The sequence below is a fragment of the Ranitomeya imitator genome, chromosome 7 (assembly GCF_032444005.1).
Source record: "Ranitomeya imitator isolate aRanImi1 chromosome 7, aRanImi1.pri, whole genome shotgun sequence".
NCBI classification, from domain to species: domain Eukaryota; kingdom Metazoa; phylum Chordata; class Amphibia; order Anura; family Dendrobatidae; genus Ranitomeya; species Ranitomeya imitator.
In genome coordinates this window covers 66,425,339-66,449,784 of record NC_091288.1, presented here as the reverse complement: position 1 = coordinate 66,449,784, position 24,446 = coordinate 66,425,339, and the positions used below count along the sequence as shown (strand labels likewise).

General features: G+C 40.6%; 1 protein-coding gene across 2 annotated transcripts in view; it reads left to right on the top strand.

The window, feature by feature from the left end:
• Positions 1-24,446, top strand: part of SPAG16 (sperm associated antigen 16) — a 1,289,960-nt gene that overhangs the window by 918,551 nt on the left and 346,963 nt on the right. The window contains exon 15 of one of the 2 annotated variants that reach the window (XM_069733409.1): positions 13,949-14,011. The exons of the other annotated variant lie outside the window; for it this stretch is intronic. Within the exon in view, the coding sequence (XP_069589510.1) occupies positions 13,949-13,978 (30 nt within the window). The 3' untranslated portion in view covers positions 13,979-14,011. Of the gene's footprint in view, positions 1-13,948; positions 14,012-24,446 lie in introns of those variants that run through there. 2 annotated transcript variants of the gene reach the window in all.

The following is a 24,446-nucleotide window of genomic DNA, read 5'->3' as shown; positions in this document are numbered from 1 at the left end:
CCTCTAAACCAGCATCCAAAATCATTCTTAATGTCCCAATGAATCTTTCGGTGGGATCACTATCAAGTATACCGTAGGTTTCTCTATCATTGAGGATTAATTTACACATACCGACATACCTTTGGTGGCCGAGTTTAATTTCCCATTTGCCTCCTGAGGAACCATATCATGGGGGGGAAACGCGTAGAGGCAAAACCGGACCGCAGATAAGTGGATCTGGTTTTTTATTATTTCTGTTCTTTGGTATTTTTCACCAACTGTGGATATACAATTGGCACACATAGGACATCAGTGTTCTGAATATCTGCGATAGAACTTTATTCAATTTAAATGTTTACCATGTGTTCTATCGTGGTTGGGGGTGTTTTTCTGGCTATACTGTTGAGGCCAGTGCATCCTCATCTACGTATATATTTGTAAAGGGCTCAGCAGCCAATTTGTGTTTAGTACCTTAGAAGGTGCAGTGTGTATATCTAAATATATTACAGTTAGCACCAGTTTGTGTGCCTTTATACAGTTTATATCTTTTTTTTGGTCTGGCCGAAGGCTGAGGGACTTAGAACTACGAGTCACCGCTTTAGCCCCTAAGGCACCATCTCTGTTTAGGCTTCCCTTGTTTATAGGGACGGTGTAAGGGCCAACAGGGACAGCCGCCGAGGAGCGGGGGCGCCATTTTGCGTTCAAGAGGGTGCCAACCTCCGCTGGTAGGCAGGGACTCTTTGCTAGGGTCTCAGTAGGGTGTACTAGTCTTAGCTATTTACGTAGTGTATTAGGATGTAGGGCCTTGTGCGGTCAGACTTGTCTATTTGTTTATTGTTGGTGAAATACTACCTGGTATTTGGTTTATGTAGGCTGTTTCTACTTTTCTTTGGGCCCGGCGGTGTGGGCCATTTGGATATATCATTAGGCATCTTTCATCATCACACAAAGGGACGTACAGGGCTTTTAGGGTGAGCCGTCGTGGAGCGGGGGCGCCATAGTGCGTTCAAGAGGGTGCCAACCTCCGCAGACAGGCAGGGAATAATCTTTAGGGGCATTTAGATTTTTTTGTACCCTTTTTTTCCCCCTATTTTTCGTCCCTTGTATTTTTGCCTGCTTGAACCAGGCCAGGCTTTTATTGACCCATTCCCATGATCAGGGGTTTGGGTGTCGTGCTCATTTTTTAATCCTTTGGTTTTGAAATAAAAGTTATTGTATATATTAGTTTTTGTTTTTTTCTTCTAAATATCGAATCAACCTCTCCCCTTTTTATCTGTTTTCAGGTGTGATTTTCATACTGCCCACACCTGTTACTTGCCACATGTGAGTTTGAATGAGCATAACATGCTTGAATCAAAGTTGTTTACCCACATTTTTTAAAAGGTGCCAAAATTTTACACTGCCTATTTTTGGTGTTTAATGTGAAATTATGTGCAATTTGTCTTTTTTTCCTCTGTTTTTTTATGTTGTTCCAATACATGCAAAGGAAATAAATGTGAATAACAAAACGTGTAATTGTAATCATTTTCTGGGATAAATACTTCATTTTCTAGAACAATTTCAACAGTGCCAACACCTTTGGCCATGAATGTATAATTGTCTTTGATGTCCTCTCATGCTCTGTAACCCAACTAATGTGGGGAAGAGGTTCCGCCCTTTTATTCAATAGATTCCTATCCTTGATAAGCTGATCCCCTCTCTCGTGTGGTACGGTCATTGGGCTCTCGAAAATCACATCACCGGTAAGTAATTTCATCTTTTCAATTTAGAAACAGAAAAGTGAAATTAATGTGCAAAGCAGATTTCACAATTAATGCAAACAGAAGCAGAGGTGCACCACTGATCATGATGGGATCTATCTGTGTTCTGTTATATAGCAATTTTAAAAAAGGAGAAAAAAAGTCTTACTATTAAAAGCCTTTTTTCCTTTTGTTTTTAAAAACTGTCATGTGTTTTGAACATTAAATATACTTGTCTATTTTTAAGACAGAAAAGACAAATGGAATTCACTTGCGTAAATGTGGAAGTAGTCTTACCTTGGTGCTATTCACATTACAAATATGCATTGGCTAAATGTATACATTTGAAAAAAAAACTCAAATAAGGCAGTCGGAGAATCGCTGCGATAAGCCATAGAATGTAATGGTCAGATATAGCACTCCAGATCTGCTTATGTTTGATTTTTTTAACGTTAAATATTTCTCTTTAAAAATATAGTAAAGCACAACATATAGTATACTTCCAAAAAACATATACCTGGCACAAAGGTGATCGAATCTAAGCATAGTTGTACTACGTGTGATTATTAAAGGCTATGGCTCTATATTATTTATCTAGTAAGCTCAGTTCTGTTCCCTTTTCCACGTAGTAAGCCTAGTTCCAATCCTTTATCTTTATATAAAACTTTGTTCTGCTCCCAAGTCTATGTAGTAAGCTCTGTTCTTGAACAGTATCTACTTAGTAAGCTTAGTTCCATTTCCATTTGTTAATCACAGTTTGAAGGCTGCTGACCCGCATTATCAATTCCTTGGATATCTATTTGTATCCTTTTCCAGTTTTATACAGTTCAGCTACCTTTTCCCGTAGATCCTTTGACAATTCTTTTGCTTTCCCCATGACTCACAATCCCTAAATGTCAGTGGCTGGATGAAAGATGCAAGAGTCTATCTGGATTCCAGAAACTCACTCAGCACTTATGCACACACACTGATTACAAGTAAACAGGTCACAGGTGAGGAATCGGATGTTACCTTTAGTAGCCATTCAAACTCATTTGTGTCAACTTCTGTGCATGTTATTAGGTCAAAATCTCCAGGGTATGTGAACCTTTGGTCAGGGTCATTATGATTTAAAAAGAGAAAACACAGTAGTTTGACAATAAATGGCTTCACCCAACCACTAACCAGGAGTGAAAAAAGTTTTGGTGTTATCATTCATATTCTCTGAAAAAAGGCCAAGAAAGCAAAAATTCTGCCGGGATATGTACATTTTTGAGCACAACTGTATATGAATAATGATGCACCTAACTCAGGTCAGGAGACCTGGTGGTTAGGCCAACTCTTCCAATTTGACCATAGATTGCTAGCTAACCCCTGTACACTACACCCCATCATGCTTTGTCACCTGATATTATGACAGCTAGGGAAGACTAGCGATGCATCTGGTATTTAATTGGATGCTAGCTTCAATGTGGGTCCCGTTTTGAATGGGGGTTCCCATCTCTTACATATACGTCATATGTGCAGGATATGCTATAAATGTATTGTCTGTGGAATTTTCATACAAATAAATAAATAAAGTCTCAGGTGATCTCCGAGTATTTGTAAGTGCTTGGAGATTTAGTTTTCGTTGCCTCAGCTGCATGATTTACGGCTTCTAGACAGGCTGAATACATGTGGGGATTCCCTAGCAACCAGGCAACCCCCACATGTACTCAGGCTGGCTAGCAGCTGTAAATCATGCAGCCGCCTCAATAAAAACTAAATCTCCAAGTAGTTACAAATACTCGGAGACCACCCGAGCATGCTGGGGAAAACTCGAGCAACGAGTATACTCGCTCATCACTAAATAGAAAATGTATTTAGACAGTGCTTTTCCCAGTGAAAAAAAATATACAATAACAATTTAAACGTATACTTAATTCTTACATACATTGAATTTGTAAGGAAAGTTATGCCTGTCAACAAGGCAAATGGCCCACCAGTAAAATTGACTTCATGGACCTACTCTTCAGGTACTATTATTATTATGTGCAGGCAATATTACCTGAGCTTTGGTTATAAAGTATCCCATGCTTCTATGCAATAAGTTTGTAAAATTAATTATTAGGTGCTATCTTTGATGGTACTTAGTGAATCAAGTGTAACTTGAGAGCAACTTTTGTACAAGAGATGATGACCTTGACGTATTACAATGACTTTGAAAACTTTGAAATTAAACTAACACCTCTAATTCAGAAATGAGATACGGAAATGCAAACAAAAGAAAGTTGTCAGACACCCAAGAATTCTAAATTGGAAACGCTTAAAATAATGAAATGTAGGCATATTATATTTGAAGGAAATGAATGCACCACCTATCATGATGAAAGCTCAAACAATGATTAATCCAGCATAACACAATGTGCCTGTGCTTGTCATATTGTTTCCTCAGCTACCAGCTGCATTGATAGGGGCTTCAGGGCTGGAGAGTGCGCACATTTACATTAACGTTTTGATGAGTGGTGCGCTGAGTAGTAATTATACTAGATGCCTGTATAAGAAAAAAATGTGATAATATAAAAAGATTTCAGAAAGTTTCTTTGCATATAGTTATAGTTAAAATGCTGAAAATACCAGACTTAAAGGGAAGAAATAGTCAGAAAATGACCTATTATTTAACCTCTTTCCATCAGTGCCTGTTTTCACCTTCCTCACCAGGCCTCATTTTTCAAATCTGACATTTTTCAAATCTGGGATAATAATTCTGGAGTGTTTCCACAAGTCCCAGTGATGCAGTGAATTTTTTTCATGACACATTGCGTTAGGTGTTGAGTTCCCGCCGCTGCACAGGGGGAATCTCGAACCATGTCCTCTGCGGTCTCCCATTCCCAGGGTCTTGCTCAAGCTGATGTTGTACGTATGGTTACTGCTGCCGTCCCAGGTCCAGCTATTGTAACCAGAATTAATCAGCGGCGAGCAGACGGTCTTGGGGCCAAGTCCTGCTTTTTGTCTACTGAGCATGCCCGTAGGATGACCTCTCATTGGAGGTTGGAGATCACACACTCAGGTACTCAGGCAGCTCTAATTGGACCACTGGCAAGGTCCTGGAAGGCTGCAACTATAAAATGTTTACATGGCCGCTCAGCCATGCACTAGTATAAATGGAAATTGTGTGTGTGTGGATGCCGTGTATGTTATCTGGTGAAAGCTCCTAATCATCCCCTTCCCTAGTGTTGTTGTATGTGGTTGGGTGTCTGGAGCAAGTTCAGCACCAGAAAAAGCAACCCAGCTCAGAGCACGAGCACAGCGTTTACCAGTGCGGCACCGTGCGCAACTAGTGCGCTTTCCAGTCCCTAGTTGGGGTGATTAGCAGTGTCCGCCAGAGTGGCACTGCGTGCACTCAATGCGCTAAATCTATTATTTAATTTTCTCTGGCACCATAGGTGCGGCGTCGAACCGCTAGTAGGTCTACAGGGACTCTAACCTCGTGTCCTTGGGACAGGTTTCTGTGACCGAACACTAGCGTTTATTCTGCGGTATTGCGCTCTGTGACTTGTGCTTCTAATTCATACCGGGTGACGTTAACCCCTGTGTGTTTGTACTATACCGCCATATACTGTCCGCAGTTACCGAGCACCAGATAATATCTCTGCACGGTGGACCCCGGGCTGCGAGCGCACCTTATAGCTTCCTTTATATTATTTGGTACGTTCCGCCAGCTCTAGCACATTGTACTGTATGTTCACGGTAACTTTAGGTCAATATGTTTTGCATTTATTTAGGAAAATATCTTGAATTTGACATACTTAGAACAATTCACAATTTAGACATTTTGAATTTTAATGCCCTAAAAACCGATATTCGCCATGATATTTTCTGGGTAAGACTATGTCAGAAAACCCCTAAACAAGACTCGATTTTAAAAACTGCACTCCTCAAAGAATTTAAAAAATCCATTCAAGAAGTTTGTTAACCGATCAAGCCTTTCACAGGAATTAAAGCAAAGTGGGATGAAAAAAATGAAAAATTAATTATTTTTATTTCCATAAAAATGTTACTTTAGCAGCAAAATTTTCATTTTCATGATGAAAATAGAAAATGGACACTTCAATTAGTTTTGTAATTTCTCCTGAATATATTGTTGGAAACTACTGTTTGGGCACATGGCTGTGTTTAGATGGAAGAAATACTATTTGACTTTCGTAGTGCTATTTTCACTTTAATAGATTGTGGACACCAATTAAATAGCTTCTGACATGCTAAAACAGCAGAAACCCCCTGCAAGAGATCCAATTTTGGACTTTTCACCCCTTGAGGAATTCATGAAGTGTTTCAGTGACCATTTATGACCCATGGGTACTTCACAAAAGCTTACAATATGGGCATGCAACAATTAAAGCTTTAGTTTTTACCACTAAAATGTTGCTTTTGAAAAAATGGATAGATCTACCACTGCAAATTACTATAGGTGTGGAGAAGAGGCAATAGATTTTATACACCTGATGTGGTAGTGTCCTCCTATTTCAGACTTTTGTAAGGAGGTCATATCTGTTCTCATCGAGATCATACAACCCCCTTTAACCACTCTGCCCTAAAGTATGTTTATTATGAATCCTTGATGAGGAGACATGTCCTCTCTACCCTCGTACTCTTTTCAGGGAAACATTGTTTTTGGCTCACAAGGCTGAGATGAATGGATAGGAGACCCCCACGTTTTTCACACTGAGTCAATAGGGTAGATACTGCAGCTTCCTATGAGAAGGTGGTATATAAAAATAGACATTGTCCTCAAAAATTTGATAAGGTAGGGAAGCCTCGGTTTGATTCTTCTTTGACTCACATCAGTCCGCAGGTGATGAGGAATTTTTTCTTATGATTAAATGATGTGATATTTGGTGCCTGATGTGGACGTCTTATGCTTTTGGTTAAGATATTAGACCCATGGTATGATAAGGGCAGGATTAAATTTGCCAGACAGTATTAGTGAGCAATGAGAAATGCTGTTTCTAGTTTTGTTCTGTGATGTAACATTGCTATGTTATATAATCTTCAATAAAATGAGTTAAAAAAAAAGATGTTACCCCATAATTTGTTGTGCAGTTTCTCCTGAGTTCGACAATAATAATAATTTTATTTCTATAGCGCCAACATATTCCACAGCGCTCTACAAATTATAGAGGGGACTTGTACAGACAATAGACATTACAGCATAATAGAAATCACAGTTCAAAATAGATACCAAGAGGAATTAATGGAACACGCATGAAAAATTACGATCAAAAACACCCAACATCACGTTTTTTGGAAAATTACAAAAAAACTTTATTTAAATATAAAAGGACATTTGACAAAGCCAGGGGGAAATGGACTCAGGCCACAATGTGCACAAGGAAATGGCAGAGGTATACACATGAGGGTGAATGTAAAGATACCAATGTATAAATATCATGGTCCCAAACAGAGACCCAGCCAAAATATTAGTAACAATTAGGACAAAATGTAATGCTACAACCAGCCATGCAGGGCAAAATATATGGCAAAAAGTCATGCATCTATAAATACCATAATATGGCTAATATTCTGATATGCATAATTACCTGAGCGGGCAGGGAAGAGCGATCACCCACAGCGTGTACCCACCCCAACGCGCGTTTCGGCGTGATAGCATTTTTCATATTTGTTTTTATACAGAAAACATATAGTGTGTTTTATTTATTTGCTTCCTTTGTGGACATAGATGTAACCAATCAATCATCTGCTTCCATTAATTTTGGAGTCTTTATTGTCTTTAATTTAAATGCGTTTGTGACCTTTACCTTTAATTTTACTTTGTCGTCATTTCAGTTGTAATTATTTTCTCAGTTGCGTATGCAGACCTTATTCTTTTCCTTGTAAGGTTAATTTTATGCACGTTCAGACTTGGCTCTGTTTTTCTGTCATTTATGGATATAGTGGTAGGCCTATATGATGTAACTTATTACATTGTAGCTGTAAATAAGCAGTTAAATTATGCGATTTATCTACTGTATGTTATTCAATTGCTTTAGTTAGTTTGACAGAATGAAAATATGCAAGCTTGAAATTGGCTTTTTCTATCTGATGTCATTCTACTGCTGTCAGACTTTTTATCTTACATAGCATATCATACAGTTTATTTTCATGGAGCTTTGCCACCAGAGCCTGGACCAGTGTGCACATTAATTACAACCCTGAACGGGAGTTAACTCCCAATATCCCAGTCAACTGATTACCTTGCTAACACAGTACAGTAGAGCTGAGCATTGTTGCATTACAATCAAATCTCTGATGCAGAGTTGTGCCTGATTACAGCAATCACTTCTTGAGTTTTCATTTCCCCACATTCGATGTGATAGAAGAGGTAGTGCAGCTCATGTGACTGCACTGTGAGAGGAGAGCTGTAGCTGTGTTTTTAATGTGACAAAGCTCAACTCTGCTGTACTGTGATAGTTATAATCACAGTTTTAGTTATAATTACACTGTCCTGTCTCATATTGGTAGTGCCTCATTCAATGCACAATAAGCTCTGGATGGAAGACAAGGGAAAAAAATGGTCTGTTAATGGCTAAATACTAAATATAAATAACCTATATTGTAAATACTGTGACCCAAAAGACCAGACTATATTAGTCTAGAGGGACAGTCGGTGGAAATACATGAGGAAAAAGAGAAGAAAAAACCAACCAAACAAGTCCCAGTGCAACAATAGTGATTGTAAACAATGCTTTTTTGGAAGCAGGGATGGCAGAACAGTGATTAAAAGAATATAAAAAATGTGTATAAAAACAGGAATACACACACAGGAGTATAAAGTTGGCCTGAAAGGAAAACCGGTAGGTCTGGCACAATGTAATTATAATAATTTGGGGTAAATAAAAGTAAGAACAGTAAAGTGCAAACCCAGATAGGAACAATCAGATATAAATTATACATGAGTAAGTAAAGTGCAGGTGCAATCAGTGATAATATAAACCAGTATAAGCTAAACAACTCAAAAAAGGTCCATGTACTGTAAGTACAGAGGTAGCGAGAGAAATATATGCAAGACAGTGCTCATAGTATGATATGAACCTAGTGTAGTAAATCACCTAACAGTGTAAGTCATGAGGTAATTAGGTTGTAGGAACAGTGAACTCCTTCATCTGAGTGACTTTTTTGGTCGGTTGTTTTCTTTTTCCTCAATAAGCTCTGGAGGCAGACTCTCAGGAAGATCTGTGTCCCGCCCATAGATTTTATCAGCTCATTTACATACATATTAAGAAAAGTGTAGATTTCTCCGGAATAAGAAATCAGATCGCAGATAGGTATGCCTTTATTCAGCTTCCTGTGACCTGCATGCCCATATAAGCAGTTTAGGGTTGATAAACTCCAGCAGACAGACACTATAATTCTCGATTGCCATTTGAAACTTCCATTTAAGAACAGAATAATCAGTGGTAATAACTCAGCAGCAGAGCTCACTGTTAGTGTGTGTGCTAAGATTACCTTGCCTGCATAGACAAGCACCGCTCCTACCAGTGACGGCACTAGTGGCAGCAGTTCTGGTCTCTGCAAGCTGGGTAGTCTTGCCAAAAAATCAAACAATGCACTGATACCGATTCGAGCCACCAAGAGAGAGCGTGCGCTTTATTGTGCACATTGCACGGTGCATATTGCGCAGAGACTGGCCAGAGGCTGCTTTCTGATGACGCTTCATTTGAGTAATGAATGCAATGGGATTCTCAAACGAAGCATTATCAAAATAGAAAGTAGAAAAAAAAATCGGTTAGAAAGTGTAGTTAAGGAAGGATAGGGAATTTTGTAATTCAAGTATATTAGAAATTAGTTTTAGGCTATGGCATTAAATACCATATTTTTCGGATTACACCGTGTTCCAAATTATTATGCAAATGATATTTTTCTCGGATTTTCCTAAATGGTCGGTGCAAATGACAATCAGTCTAATAAAAGTCATCAACCGTTAGAGTATACATCGAATTTTATTGAAGAAACCTCCCAATGATAACAGTATAATCTTCAAAATGAATAAAAATTCAAAATGCACTGTTCCAAATTATTAGGCACAGTAGAATTTCTAAACATTTGATATGTTTTAAAGAACTGAAAATGCTCATTTGTTGAATTTGCAGCATTAGGAGGTCACATTCACTGAACAAAAAAGCTATTTAACTCCAAAACATCATAACAGGCCAAGTTACGTGTTAACATAGGACCCCTTCTTTGATATCACCTTCACAATTCTTGCATCTATTGAACTTGTGAGTTTTTGGAGAGTTTCTGCTTGTATTTCTTTGCATGAAGTCAGAATCGCCTCCCAGAGCTGCTGTTTTGATGTGAATTGCCTCCCACCCTCATAGCTCTTTTGCTTGATGATACTCCAAATGTTTTCTATAGGGTTGAGGTCAGGGGAAGATGGTGGCCACACCGTGAGTTTATCTCATTTTAGGCCCATAGCAGCTAATGACTCAGAGGTATTCTTTGCAGCATAAGATGGGGCATTGTCATGCATGAAGATGATTTTGCTCCTGAAGGCACGTTTCTGCTTTTTATACCATGGAAGAAAGTTGTCAGTCAGAAACTCTATATATTTTGCAGAGGTCATTTTCACACCTTCAGGAACCTTAAAGGGCCCTACCAGCTGTTTTCCCATGATTCCGGCCCAAAACATGACTCCACCACCTCCTTGCTGACGTCGCAGCCTTGTTGGGACATGGTGGCCATCCACCAACCATCCACTACTCCATCCATCTGGACCATCCACTGGTGCTCGACACTCATCAGTAAACAAGACTGTTTGAAAATTAGTCTTCATGTATGTCTGGGCCCACTGCAACCTTTTCTGCTTGTGAACACTGTTTAGGGGTGGCCGAATAGTAGGTTTATGCACCACAGCAAGCCTTTGAAGGATCCTACACCTTGAGGTTCGAGGGACTCCAGAGGCACCAGCAGCTTCAAATAACTGTTTGCTGCTTTGTAATGGTATTTTGGCAGCTGCTCTCTTAATCCAATGAATTTGTCTGTCAGAAACTTTCCTCATTATGCCTTTATCTGCATGAACTCTGTGCTCTGTTTCAGTCACAAATCTCTTCACAGTATGATGATGACTCTTATGTTTTCGTGAAATATCTAATGTTTTCATACCCTGTCCAAGGCATTGCACTATTTAACACTTTTCAGCAGCAGAGAGATCATTTTTATTTCCCATATTGCTTGAAACCTGTGGGCTGCTTAATAATGTGGAACATCATTTTTAAGTAGTTTTCTTTTAATTAGAATCACCTGGAAAACTAATTATCACATGTGTTTAAGATTGATTTCAGTGATCCATTGAGCCCTGAGACACAATACCATCCATGAGTTTGTTTGCAAAACAAAGCAATTAAATCTTTATGACACTTAAATCAAATTTGCATAATAATTTGGAACACGGTGTATAAGACGCACTTTTTTCCCTCACATTTGAGTGGAAAATGAGGATGCAGTCCGAAGGTAGTTTGCCGGTGGTAGGGGCAGCAGTGGAGAAGGAAAAGACCTCGTTTCCCGAGATCTCAATCTACTCATGCACCACCTCCGGTGACTATTTTCCTGAAGCCCACTGCTGGAAAAATCTATGTGAAGGGGACTTCGCTCAACTCTGACATCTTAGGAAACCCCAGGGCTTGCGTCGCCGGTACATCTGCTAATCTTAGCCTGGGGTCCACAGTATTGCCAGACTCCTGCCTTCACCAGTCTCCTAAAGCAATGATCCTACTTTTTGTGACTCCGCTCCACCGCCGCCGTCCCCCTGGTAAGCTACCGTAAAATGGGAATATAAGATGCACCACCATTTTATTTAAAAAAAAACATTTTTCCTATTTTCCTTCCCAAAATGTTGGGTGTGTCTTATGGTCCGGTGCTCCTTAAAATCTGCAAAACATGACAAATAGAGAATTAGGATGAAAATTACTTTGTATGCCAGACCGCCCTTTAACAACGCCAAACCCAAAGTGGCATTTTGGGCAGTCTAGCTAGTCTTTGCTTTGGCTTAAATGCCCCATCTTTTTCAGCTTTATATGCTGATAAGTATGGCATTGCATCATACAAGAACTATGTACAAATTAATTTCCGAGGCTAAGAAGATTTGCAGTTGTCACCTAGTATATCTTGTTATGTTTCTGTAATATTCTTTTGCATAGAGACAATTCACAGCAGCGCCTGTAGACATTATAATTACAGGTGAGAATTCACATAATAAACAAAATCTGGTTTCCCTTTAAATAACTATACAAAATATTCTATTAAAATTACAAAAAAAGTCATAAATAAATCATTCAGATCCAAGATTATAATGCAGTTTAAAACTGTGTTTTGGACCTAAGTGTTCATTCCTTTAACATTTTGGATTTGATGTGGATTTGAGCTATCTGACAGTTTATACTTTTTTTTGCTGTCAAGAGATTAATTAACAAGCTGTATGTCTTTGAGATGAAGCTCTGCTTTTGTTCTATGGGGCATACGAAGACATTATGTAAAATATTCTTATAATATAAATATATTCACACATTCTGGCATCATTCCCAATTGGCTTTGTTAACCCCTTTCCCACTCCCATCTTACCCGCTATCTCTCAGATAACTCTCTTCTCAACCCTCTTGAATCTGGTTTCCCCTCTTTACACTCTACTGAAACTGTGCTTACTAAAGTCTCTAATGATCTACCCTAAGCTAAATCTAATGGCCACTACTCTATGCTAATTCTCTTGGATCTCTCCACAGCATTTGATACTGTGGATCATCAGCTCCTCCTCACTATGCTACACTCCATCGGCCTCAACGACACCGTTCTCTCCTGGTTCTCCTCCTATCTCTCTGACTGCTCTTTCACTGTATCTTTTGCTTGTTCCTCTTCCTCTCACCTTCCCTTTACTGTTGGGGTTCCTCAAGGATCAGTCCTAGGCCCCCTCCTCTTCTCTTTGTATACTTCCCCTATTGGAAAAACAATCAGTAGATTTTGTTTCCAGCACCATCTCTATGCTGATGACACCCAATAATACACTTCTTCTCCTGATATCACGCCTGCCTTATTAGAAACCACCAGTGATAGTCTTACCGCTGTCTCTAACATCATGTCCTCCCTCTATCTGAAACTGATCCTGTCAAAAACTGAACTCCTCGTGTTCTCTCCCTCTACTAACCTACCATTGCCTGACATTGCCACCTCCATGTGTGGTTACACCATTTCATCCAAGCAACATGCCCACTGCCTTGGGGTCATACTTGATTCCAAGCTTTCATTCCCCTTCCCCCCCCACATCCGATCACTGGCGCGCTCTTCTTATCTCTATCTTTGTATCTTTTCTTACTTTCGACTCTGCAAAAACTCTTACTGTTTCACTTACTCATTCTCATCTGGACTATTGTAACTCTCTACTAATTGGCCTCCCTCTTACCAAACTCTCCCCTCTTCAATCTGTCCTGAATGCTGCTGCCAGGATCATATTCCTCACCAATCGTTATACTGATGCCTCTACCTTGTGCCAGTCATTATACTGGTTACCCATCCACTTCAGAATCCACTACAAAACTATTACCCTCATTCACAATGCACTCCATGGCCCAGCACCACCCTACATCTCCTCCCTGGTCTCAGTATACAACTTACCCGTACTCTCCGTTCTGTTAATGACCAGAGGTTAGCATCCTCAATAATCAGAACCTCCCACTCCTGTCTGCAAGACTTTTCTCGTGCTGCCCCAATTCTTTGGAATGCACTACCCAGGTTAATACAATTAATCTCCAATCTCCACAGCTTTAAGCGTGCCCTAAAAATGCATTTGTTTAGACTGGCCTAGCGCCTAAAGGCATTAACCTACCTATCCTTGTGTGACCCATTCAAAAAACTTAAACCATAATCAGGTTCCTCGCATCATGTTCTTATACACTTTATGCAGTTAATAGCCCTCTGTGTCTGTACTGTTACATATTTAGGCTGTTAACTGGTTCATGCAGCTTTACATGAACACCGGATCCTTACACTATGGCTGGTCAGAAAAACAAAAGCAATTGTTACCATCCACCTCTCGTGTCTCCCTTTTTCCTTATAGTTTGTAGCTTGCGAGTAGGGCCCTCATTCCTCTTGGTATCTGTTTTGAACTGTGATTATTGTTATGCTGTAATGTCTATTGTGTTTACAAGTCCCCTCTATAATTGTAAAGTGCTGCGGAATATGTTGGCGCTATATAAATACAATTATTTTTATTATTATCTTTGAAGGGTGTGTGCCATATTTTGTCTTCAGGATAGCATCACTCACATGTTTTCCGGCTTGCTGGGGAAGAGGTCAGTACGCTCTTGATTGATGGTTCAAACTAGCTGCATAGTTGCACCAGTTCGCTGGACTGAGCAAACAGGAGCTTGCAATATTGGAGGAGTGCATATACACTGAAGATCCAGAGTTTCATCTCCAGAACTTCAGAACAGTGCTTGCAAGCTTTATCACAAAGCGCTAGAAAGTGCTAGGTTCCTGGCCTAGAAGATCAGCCACCACTGATAAACTGCAAGGTAGACCTAGGCAATAAACATTACGCAGTAGAATTAAAAATTCCTTCCCACTTGAGAATGGAGAGAATTTTTTAATAAGGAGTAAATTAAATTGCAAAGTTGCTTGTTTTCAAAAGCACTTAGCAATTTTACATATTTAAGAAGATGAGACCTTTTAACTGTCCACGGGTAGCTATAGTGAGAAATGAAACTTCCTGAAATTCTTTAACGTCCATTTGCTCTATGTACATGCCTATATATTTTGCCTAAAGGGGTTGTCAATTTTTATGACATTCCCTTCTAAATTCATTTGATTGCCTCCAATAAAATAGCTACACTTATACTCACCTATGGTGTTGGCGCTGTATCGGTAGTGTTGGCACTGGCTCTTTCTATGAATACTTGACATTGTTACGGGAGAATGAAGTGGCCGCTGACTAGCTGCAGGGATTGTGTGACTAAACAATAACATGCGATCGACAGGAGAGACAGTGTTGACAGTGCTGTAACAGCACCAGCACCAGAGATGAATATAGGTGTTGTTATTTCACTGGGAGCACACATACGGATTGAGAAGGGGTTGCCCAAGTAGTGGACAAGTAGTGGACAACCCTTTTAATACATATTTTACATTGCATAAAAATAATCTGTGTTCGGTCTACTTATATTTCCAATATTACAAGAAAGTGAGGCCACGGTTACCATTTCTGTGTTTTCTTTTCTAACTAGCTGAAAATAGAAAAAGCTGTTCCTTCACAGACTAGTAGAGCAATGAGAATTGGAGGCATCTCATAAATATTGGGCAGGAATTATTGATCTAAGAATCTATGGCTGGCCTCTTTCTTGTTTGGCAGAGGGGATCAGAGAGCCTTAAAACAGCATGCAACTTACAGACTACACATTTTCCACAAACTTTTTGACTTTGCCTGTCTTTCTAGAATAACATGCTGAGTTTTAAAATCCCCAGTGTTGCTTTAACCTCAGAGATATACTCAACCAAACATATTGTTCATGTTTGTTCTGTCTGCAGCCACTGTGCGGCTTCATATTCTAGGTGGTTCAATAAACATGATCGTGGCATTTGGGGAATAGTAGGAAAGGTTTCCCTTCTAGTTATTTGCTGATGAGTGGCTACAGGTAGGAAAGCAGAATTGAATTCTTTCACGCAGTATGCAATTACAGTATACTGTGTTATTGTACAGCTGACCTCCATAACCGGTAGCTGTGAGATAATTGTGTGCCGCAAACCATGTTATTGACCACCTATGGAGCTCACGTTGTATTGTTTTGGAACTTGTCAAAAAATTCTTCTTCATTTAATGAACATCATAAGTGACAACTGTAGGCATTTGAGGAGTGTAACTAATTTAACTGTTGAGGTCATTTACAATTGGTGGTTAGCCCAAATAGACTGCTTAGAAAAAGCTCATGCATAAATATTTAGACGGAAGTGACATGATATGGAATAAACATATCAAAGCATATCGTTTAACGCTGTGTATAACTATAGATGAAAATGGTTTAAAGTCAGGTTTAACATTTAAAATCCAGTTTGTTTGTTTTTTTATAGAAGATATATTTAAAATATGGTAATACAATGCAACATGTTTTGAACGTAGAGATTGTTTTTAATCTTGGTAAGTATGTTGAATTTTTGGGGGCTTTTTTTCTGTCAACCCAACAAAACTTTCAACAAAACTATTACAAGTGCCTCCAAAGACCAGATGAAAAATTGCCAAAAATGGCACCACTATTCATATCATATTCATATCAAAGATGTGAAGTGTAGCTGAACTAAAATATCCTGTGATTACATGGAGCCAAATGTACAGAGTAGACTTTATTACAGATGTATTATTTAGTGAATAATCTTTGTGCCTCCCTTATATCAGTGATTGTGCTTTCAATACATGAAATAGATATCTTGGATCTGCCCCTGAATCATACTGTGTGGACTAAAACACCCAGAAAGCTGGATCTACATGGTGACGTGTTGCAGCAATTCTGAGACTAGTTGCGCAACCAAAAATATCTATACAACTTGTCAAGTTTCTCTGCCGCTTTGCTGTGTAGGCAGTGATTGGCTCTATGCTGTTTCTTCATGATTATATAAAGGGCCACAATTCTTCAATATGCTACAACACTAATGTATAAGAGACCTCCCATAAAGGCCCCATAAAGGTCAGGAATGGAGCACCTCAGTTCCATAGTGGGGATGTTGGGTCTTAAGCCAACACAATTAAGGTACCAAGACCTGCTAGTTGGGAGATTAGATTGTGAGCCTCATTGAGGACAGTGATGATGATGATGTCTGCAAACTGCTGTGGAATTATTGTTGCTATGTAAGTGGGTAAATAATATTTGTATGCTGTGTATATACATTGGGTGCAATAAGTATTGAACACGTCACTCATTTTCTAAGTAAATATATTTCTACAGATGCTATTGAAATGACATCCCTGCCGGATTTTGGTAACAACCTATCCAGTCCACAAAGACAAAGAAATCAAACCATAGATGTCCATAAATTTAGTTATGTGTAATAATGACAAATGACACAGGGGAAAAAGCATTAAAAACGATTACTGAAATTTTTGTAATACTTTCTACAAAAGCCATTGTTGGTTATGACAGTTTCAAGATGCATCCTTTTGAAGAAACTAGTCGCATGCATTGCTCAAGTGTGATATTGACCCATTCTTCCACACAAACATTCTTCACATCCTGAAGGTCCTGTGGGCTCCTTCTATGAACTTTGCACTTTAGTTACTTCCATAAATTACCTATTGGATTCAGGTCAGGTGACTGGCTGGATCATTCTAGCAGCTTTATTTTCTTTCTCTGAAACCAAGTGTGAGTTTCCTTGGCTGTGTGTTTGGGATTATTGTTTTGCTGAAATAGCCACACTCGTTCATCTTCATCATCCTGGTAGATGGAAGCAAATGTTTATCAAAAATGTCTCTTTACAGTTGCCCAATAATTTTTCCTTCAATTAAGTTTACCAGTGCTGTATGGTGAAAAACAGCCCCTACTATGATGTTCCCACCTCCTGACTTCACCGTTGGTATGGTGTGTTTGGAGTGATATGCAGTCTTTTGGACTCCAAACATGATGTGTATTATGGCATCCAAAGAGTTCAATTTTGGTCTCATCTGACCAGACTATGTTCTCCCAGTATTTCTCAGGATTGTCTAACTGTTTTTGAACAAACTTAAATGCGCTTGAATATGCTTTTTGTTCAGCAATGGAGTCTTATTTAGTGAGCGTGCATACACGCCTTGGAGGCTGAGTGCATTACTTAACCCCTTTCTGTCCTCGGACGGGATAGTACGTCCGAGGTCAGAAGCCCCGCTGTTTTGAACAGCTGACATGTGCCCGTAATAGGCGCGGGCAGACAGCGGCATTTAACTACCGCTTCCAGCCGGGTGGACGGAAATTATCGCATCGCCGACCCCGTCACATGATCGGAGGTCGGCGATGCTTCTGAATAGTAACCATAGAGGTCCTTGAGACCTCTATGGTTACTGATCGCCGATAGCTGTGAGCACCACCCTGTGGTCGGCGCTCACAGCACACCTGCATTTCTCATACATAGCAGCAAACATCAGATCGCTGCTATGTAGCCGAGCGATCGCGTTGTGCCTGCTTCTAGACTCCCATGGAGGCTATTGAAGCTTGGCAAAAGTAAAAAAAAAGTAAAAAAAATGTGAAAAAAATAAAAAAAATATATTTAAAGTTTAAATCACCCCCCTTTTGCCCAGAACCTACACATATTTGGTATCGCCGCGTTCAGAATCACCCGATCTATCAATAAAAAAAGCATTAACCTGATTCGTAGCGAGGAAAAAATTCGAAATGCCAGAATTACATTTTTTTGGTCGCCGCGACATTGAATTAAAATGTAACAACGGGCGATCAAAAGAATGTATCTGCACCAAAATGCTAACATTAAAAACGCCACCTCAGCATGCAAAAATAAGCCGTCACCCGACCCTAGATCATAAAAAATGGAGACGCTACGAGTATCGGAAAATGGAACAATTTTTTTTTTTTAGCAAAGTTTGGAATTTTTTTTCACCACTTAGATAAAAAATAACCTAGTCATGTTAGGTGTCTATGAACTCGTAATGACCTGGAGAATCATAATGGTAGGTCAGTTTTAGCATTTAGTGAACCTAGCAAAAAAGCCAAGCAAAAAACAAGTGTGGGATTGCACTTTTTTTGCAATTTCACCGCACTTGGAATTTTTTTCCCATTCTCTAGTACACGTCATGGTAAATCCAATGATGTCGTTCAAAAGTACAACTCGTCCCGCAAAAAATAAGCCCTCACATGGCCAAATTGACGGAAAAATAAAAAAGTTATGGCTCTGGGAAGGAGTGGAGCGAAAAACGAACACAGAAAAACTGAAAATCCCAAGGTCATGAAGGGGTTAAAGTTTTCTTTGCAAAAAATGTACTTGCTGATTTTAGGTCTTTTTTAACTCTCCACAGGTGGTCCTTGGCTCTTGGAAAACTATTCTGATAATAAATTTCACTCCTCTGTCTAAAATCATACAGGGAGCACGTGTTCATGGCTAGTTTATGGTGAAATTATGTTCTTTGCACTTCCGGATTATGTCCACAAAAGTTCTCACTAGAACCTTCAGTAGTTTAGAAATTCTTCTGAAACCAATGCCAGCAACATATTTTGCAAGACGAAGGTTGTGGAACAGCACACTGGTTTTACTCATCAGATGTTTTTTATGTGCCACCTTGGTAACGAGATACTGGCCATCAGTTGAACCAGCTGAAATTATTTTTCACTAAATGGCAGGATTGTTTTCTAATTACTGATATATTTCAGCTAGTGTCATGACTTTTTATATCTTTTTGCACCTGTATTTTTCTTTATTACTCATAACTTAATGTATAGACATCTATGACTTGATTTCTTTGCCTGTGTGGAAGAGATGGGTTGTTGCCAACATCTGGTGAGAATTTCATGTCAATAGCACCTTTAGAAATATATTTACTTAGAAAATTGGTGACCGGTTCAATACATATTTCACATGCGGTATATATGTAATGGGTATTATTGTATTTTTAATTGTACAGAAAATTTATAAATCTAACACTGGGTAAAATTAATAGATGTGTTTTTTATTGGCAAGCTGCCATTGCCATTTACTTGTCTTTTTTGTTTAGGCAGTAATCTTGTGTCAGGTGTCATGAAGAAAGTCCTTTGCATATGGGACGATAAGGAAATTAAATTAAGCTGCAGTTCTTAACAAAGTCTTTCTATTGTTTCAGCACGTATGCTCCTGTGTGTTGCCATGTTTGCCCTACTGCTCAAAACCACATCTTCATTCTTGCCAAAGATTTCTAAAGGTTCCGTCACACTAAGCGATGCTGCAGCGATACCGACAACGATCCGGATCACTGCAGCGTCGCTGTTTGGTCGCTGGAGAGCTGTCACACAGACAGCTCTCCAGCGACCAACGATGCCGGTAACCAGGGTAAATATCGGGTTACTAAGCGCAGGGCCACGCTTAGTAACCCGAAGTTTACCCTGGTTACCATCGTTAAAGTAAAAAAAACAACCACTACATACTTACCTACCGCTGTCACCGGCGCTCTGCTTCTCTGCCCTGTGTAAGCACAGCGGCCGGAAAGCAGAGCGGTGACGTCACCGCTCTGCTTTCCGGCTGCCCACCACTCACAGCCAGAGCAGAGAAGCAGAGTGCCGGGGACAGACAGCGGTAGGTAAGTATGTAGTGGTTGTTTTTTTTACTTTAACCCCTTAGTGACAGAGCCAATTTGGTACTTAATGACCGAGCCAATTTTTGCAATTCTGACCACTGTCACTTTATGAGGTTATAACTCTGGAACGCTTCAACGGATCCCGCTGATTCTGACATTGTTTTTTCGTGACATATTGTACTTCATGTTAGTGGTAACATTTCTTCGATATTACTTGCGATTATTTATGAAAAAAACGGAAATATGGCGAAAATTTTTAAAATTTTGCAATTTTCAAACTTTGTATTTTTATGCCCTTAAATCAGAGAGATATGTCACGAAAAATAGTTAATAAATAACATTTCCCACATGTCTACTTTACATCAGCACAATTTTGGAAACAAAATTTTTTTTTGTTAGGGAGTTATAAGGGTTAAAAGTTGACCAGCAATTTCTCATTTTTACAACACCATTTTTTTTTAGGGACCACATCACATTTGAAGTCATTTTGAGGGGTCTATATGATAGAAAATAATGAAGTGTGACACCATTCTAAAAACTACACCCCTCAAGGTTCTCAAAACCACATTCAAGAAGTTTATTAACCCTTTACGTGCTTCACAGGAACTGAAACAATGTGGAAGGAAAAAATGAACATTTAACTTTTTTTTGCAAACATCTTAATTCAGAACCATTTTTTTTATTTTCACAAGTGTAAAAACAGAAATGTAACCATAAATTTTGTTATGCAATTTCTCCTGAATACGCCAATACCCCATATGTGGGGGTAAACCACTGTTAGGGCGCACCGCAGAACTTAGAAGTGAAGGAGCGCCGTTTGACTTTTTCAATGCAGAATTGGCTGGAATTGAGATCGGACGCCATGTCACGTTTAGAGAGCCCCTGATGTGCCTAAACAGTGGAAACCCCCCACAAGTGACACCATTTTGGAAACTAGACCCCTTAAGGAACTTATCTAGATGTGTGGCGAGCACTTTGAACCCCCAAGTGCTTCACAGAAGTTTATAACGTAGAGCCGTGAAAATAAAAAAATCGCTTTTGTTTACACAAAAATGATATTTTTGCCCACAAATTCTTATTTTCACAAGGGTAACAGGAGAAATTAGACCACAAAAGTTGTTGTGCGATTTCTCCTGAATACGTCGATACCCCATATGTGGGGGTAAACCACTGTTTGGGCGCACCGCAGAGCTTGGAAGTGAAGGAGCGCCGTTTTACTTTTTCAATGTAGAATTGGCTGGAATTGAGATTGGACGCCATGTCGCGTTTGGAGAGCCCCTGATGTGCCTAAACAGTGGAAACCCCCCACAAGTGACACCATTTTGGAAACTAGACCCCTTAAGGAACTTATCTAGATGTGTGGCGAGCACTTTGAACCCCCATGTGCTTCACAGAAGTTTATAACGTAGAGCCGTGAAAAAAAAAAAATCGCATTTTTTCTACAAAAATGATCTTTTTGCCCACAAATTTTTATTTTCACAAGGGTAACAGGAGAAATTAGACCACAAAAGTTGTTGTGCAATTTCTCCTGAGTACGCTGATACCCAATATGTGGGGGTAAACCACTGCTAGGGCGCACCGCAGAGCTTGGAAGAGAAGGAGTGCCGTTTTACTTTTTCAATGTAGAATTGGCTGGAATTGAGATCGGACGCCATGTCGCGTTTGGAGAGCCCCTGATGTGCCTAAACAGTAGAAATCCCCCACAAGTGACCCCATTTTGGAAACTAGACCCCCCATGGAACTTATCTAGATGTGTGATGAGAACCTTGAATGCCCAAGTGCTTCACAGAAGTTTATAATGCAGAGCCGTGAAAATAAAAAATATTTTTTTTTTCCACAAAAAAGATATTGTAGCCCCCAAGTTTTTATTTTTACAAGGGTAACAAGAGAAATTGGACCCCAAAAGTTGTTGTCCAATTTGTCTTGAGTATGCTGGTACCCCATATGTGGGGGTAAACCACTGTTTGGGCGCACGGCAGAGCTCGGAAGGAAGGAGCGCCGTTTTGGAATGCAGACTTTGATGGAATGGTCTGCGGGTATTATGTTGCATTTGCAGAGCCCCTGATGTACCTAACCAGTAGAAACCCTCCACAAGTGACCCCATTTTGGAAACTAGACCCCCCAAGGAACTTATCTAGATGTGTGGTGAGAACTTTGAATGCCCAAGTGCTTCACAGAAGTTTAGAATGCAGAGTCGTGAAAATAAAAAAAAAATTTTTTTCACAAAAAAGATTTTGTAGCCCCCAAGTTTTTATTTTCACAAGGGTAACAGGAGAAATTGGACTGCAATAGTTGTTGTCCAATTTATCCCGAGTACGCTGATGTGCCATATGTGGGGGTAAACCACTGTTTGGGCGCACGGCAGAGCTCGGAAGGGAAGGAGCGCCTTTTTGGAATGCAGACTTTGATAGAATGGTCTGTGGGCATTATGTTGCGATTGCAGAGCCCCTGATATACCTAAACTGTAGTAACCCCCCACAAGTGACCCCATTTTGGAAACTAGACCCCCCAAGGAACTTATCTAGATGTGTGGTGAGAACTTTGAATGCCCAAGTGCTTCACAGAAGTTTAGAATGCAGAGTCGTGAAAATAAAAAATATTTTTTTTTTTCACAAAAAAGATTTTGTAGCCCCCAAGTTTTTATTTTCACAAGGGTAACAAGAGAAATTGGACCCCAGAAGTTGTTGTCCAATTTATCCCGAGTACGCTGATGCCCCATATGTGGGGGTAACCCACTGTTTAGGCGCACGGCAGAGCTCAGAAGGGAGGGAGCACCATTTGACTTTTTGAGCGCAAAATTGGCTGTCGTGTTTGGAGACCCCCTGATGTACCTAAACAGTGGAAACCCCCCAATTCTAGCTCCAACCCCTAACCCTAATCCCAACCTGATCCATAATCCTAATCACTAACCCTAACCATAATCACAACCCTTACCCCAAAACAACCCTAATGTCAACCCTAACCATAACCCTAATCAAAACCCTAAATCCAACACACCCCTAATCCTAATCTCAACCCTAACCCTAATCCCAATACACCCCTAATCACAACCCTAACCTTAACCCTAATCCCAAACCTAACCCTAATCCCAAGCGTAACCCTAATGCCAACCCTAACCCTAATACCAACCCTAATCCAAACCCTAAACCTAATCCCAGCTCTAACCCTAACTTTAGCCCCAACCCTAGCCCTAACTTTAGCCCCAACCCTAACCCTAGCCCTAAGGCTACTTTCACACTTGCGTTGTTTGGCATTCCGTCGCAATCCGTCGTTTTGGACAAGAAACGGATCCTGCAAATGTGCCCGCAGGATGCGTTTTTTGCCCATAGTATTGCCGACGGATCGTGACGGATGGCCACACGTCGCGTCCGTCGTGCACTGGATCAGTTGTGTTTTGGCGGAGCGTCGGCACAAAAAAAGTTCAATGAAACGTTTTTTTGTACGTCGCATCCGCCATTTCTGACCGCGCATGCGTGGCCGTAACTCCGCCCCCTCCTCCCCAGGACATAGATTGGGCAGCGGATGCGTTGAAAAACTACAGCTGCTGCCCACGTTGTGCACAATTTTCACAACGTGCGTCGGTATGTCGGGCCGACGCATTGCGACGGCCCCGTACCGACGTAAGTGTGAAAGAAGCCTAACCCTAAATTTAGCCCCAACCCTAACCCTAAATTTAGCCCCAACCCTAACCCTAAATTTAGCCCCAACCCTACCCCTAACCCTACCCCTAACCCTACCCCTAACCTAACCCTAGCCGTAACCCTACCCCTAACCCTAACCTAACCCTACCCCTAACCTAACCCTAGCCGTAACCCTACCCCTAACCTAACCCTAGCCCTAACCCTACCCCTACCCTAACCCTACCCCTAACCCTACCCCTAACCCTACCCCTAACCCTACCCCTAACCTAACCCTAACCCTACCCCTAACCCTACCCCTAACCCTACCCCTAACCTAACCCTAACCCTACCCCTAACCCTAACCCTACCCCTAACCCTACCCCTAACTCTACCCCTAACCCTACCCCTAACCCTACCCCTAACCCTACCCCTAACCCTAATTTTAGCCCTAACTGCTGTTCTCCTGCCGGCCGGCAGATGGAGACAGATGGCGGGCGCACTGGGCATGCGTCCGCCATGTTCTTCTGCCGGCGGCCAGGAGGAGCAGCAAGAGGATCCAGGGACCTAGGTGAGTATGCTAGGGTCCCCGAATCCCCCTATTTCTCTGTCCTCTGATGTGCGATCACATCAGAGGACAGAGAATTACACTTTACTTTTTTTTTTTTTTTGCGGTCGCCGGTAAACAGTTAATTACCGGCGATCGCAAAACAGGGGTCGCTAAAACCGACCCCCGATCATGCTCTTTGGGGTCTTGGCTACCCCAGGCAGCCGAGACCCCAAAGATTCTCCCGGTGCCGGCCGGCGGGCGCACTGCGCATGCGCCCGCCATTTTGAAGATGGCGGCGCCCACCGGGAGACACGAGGAGCATC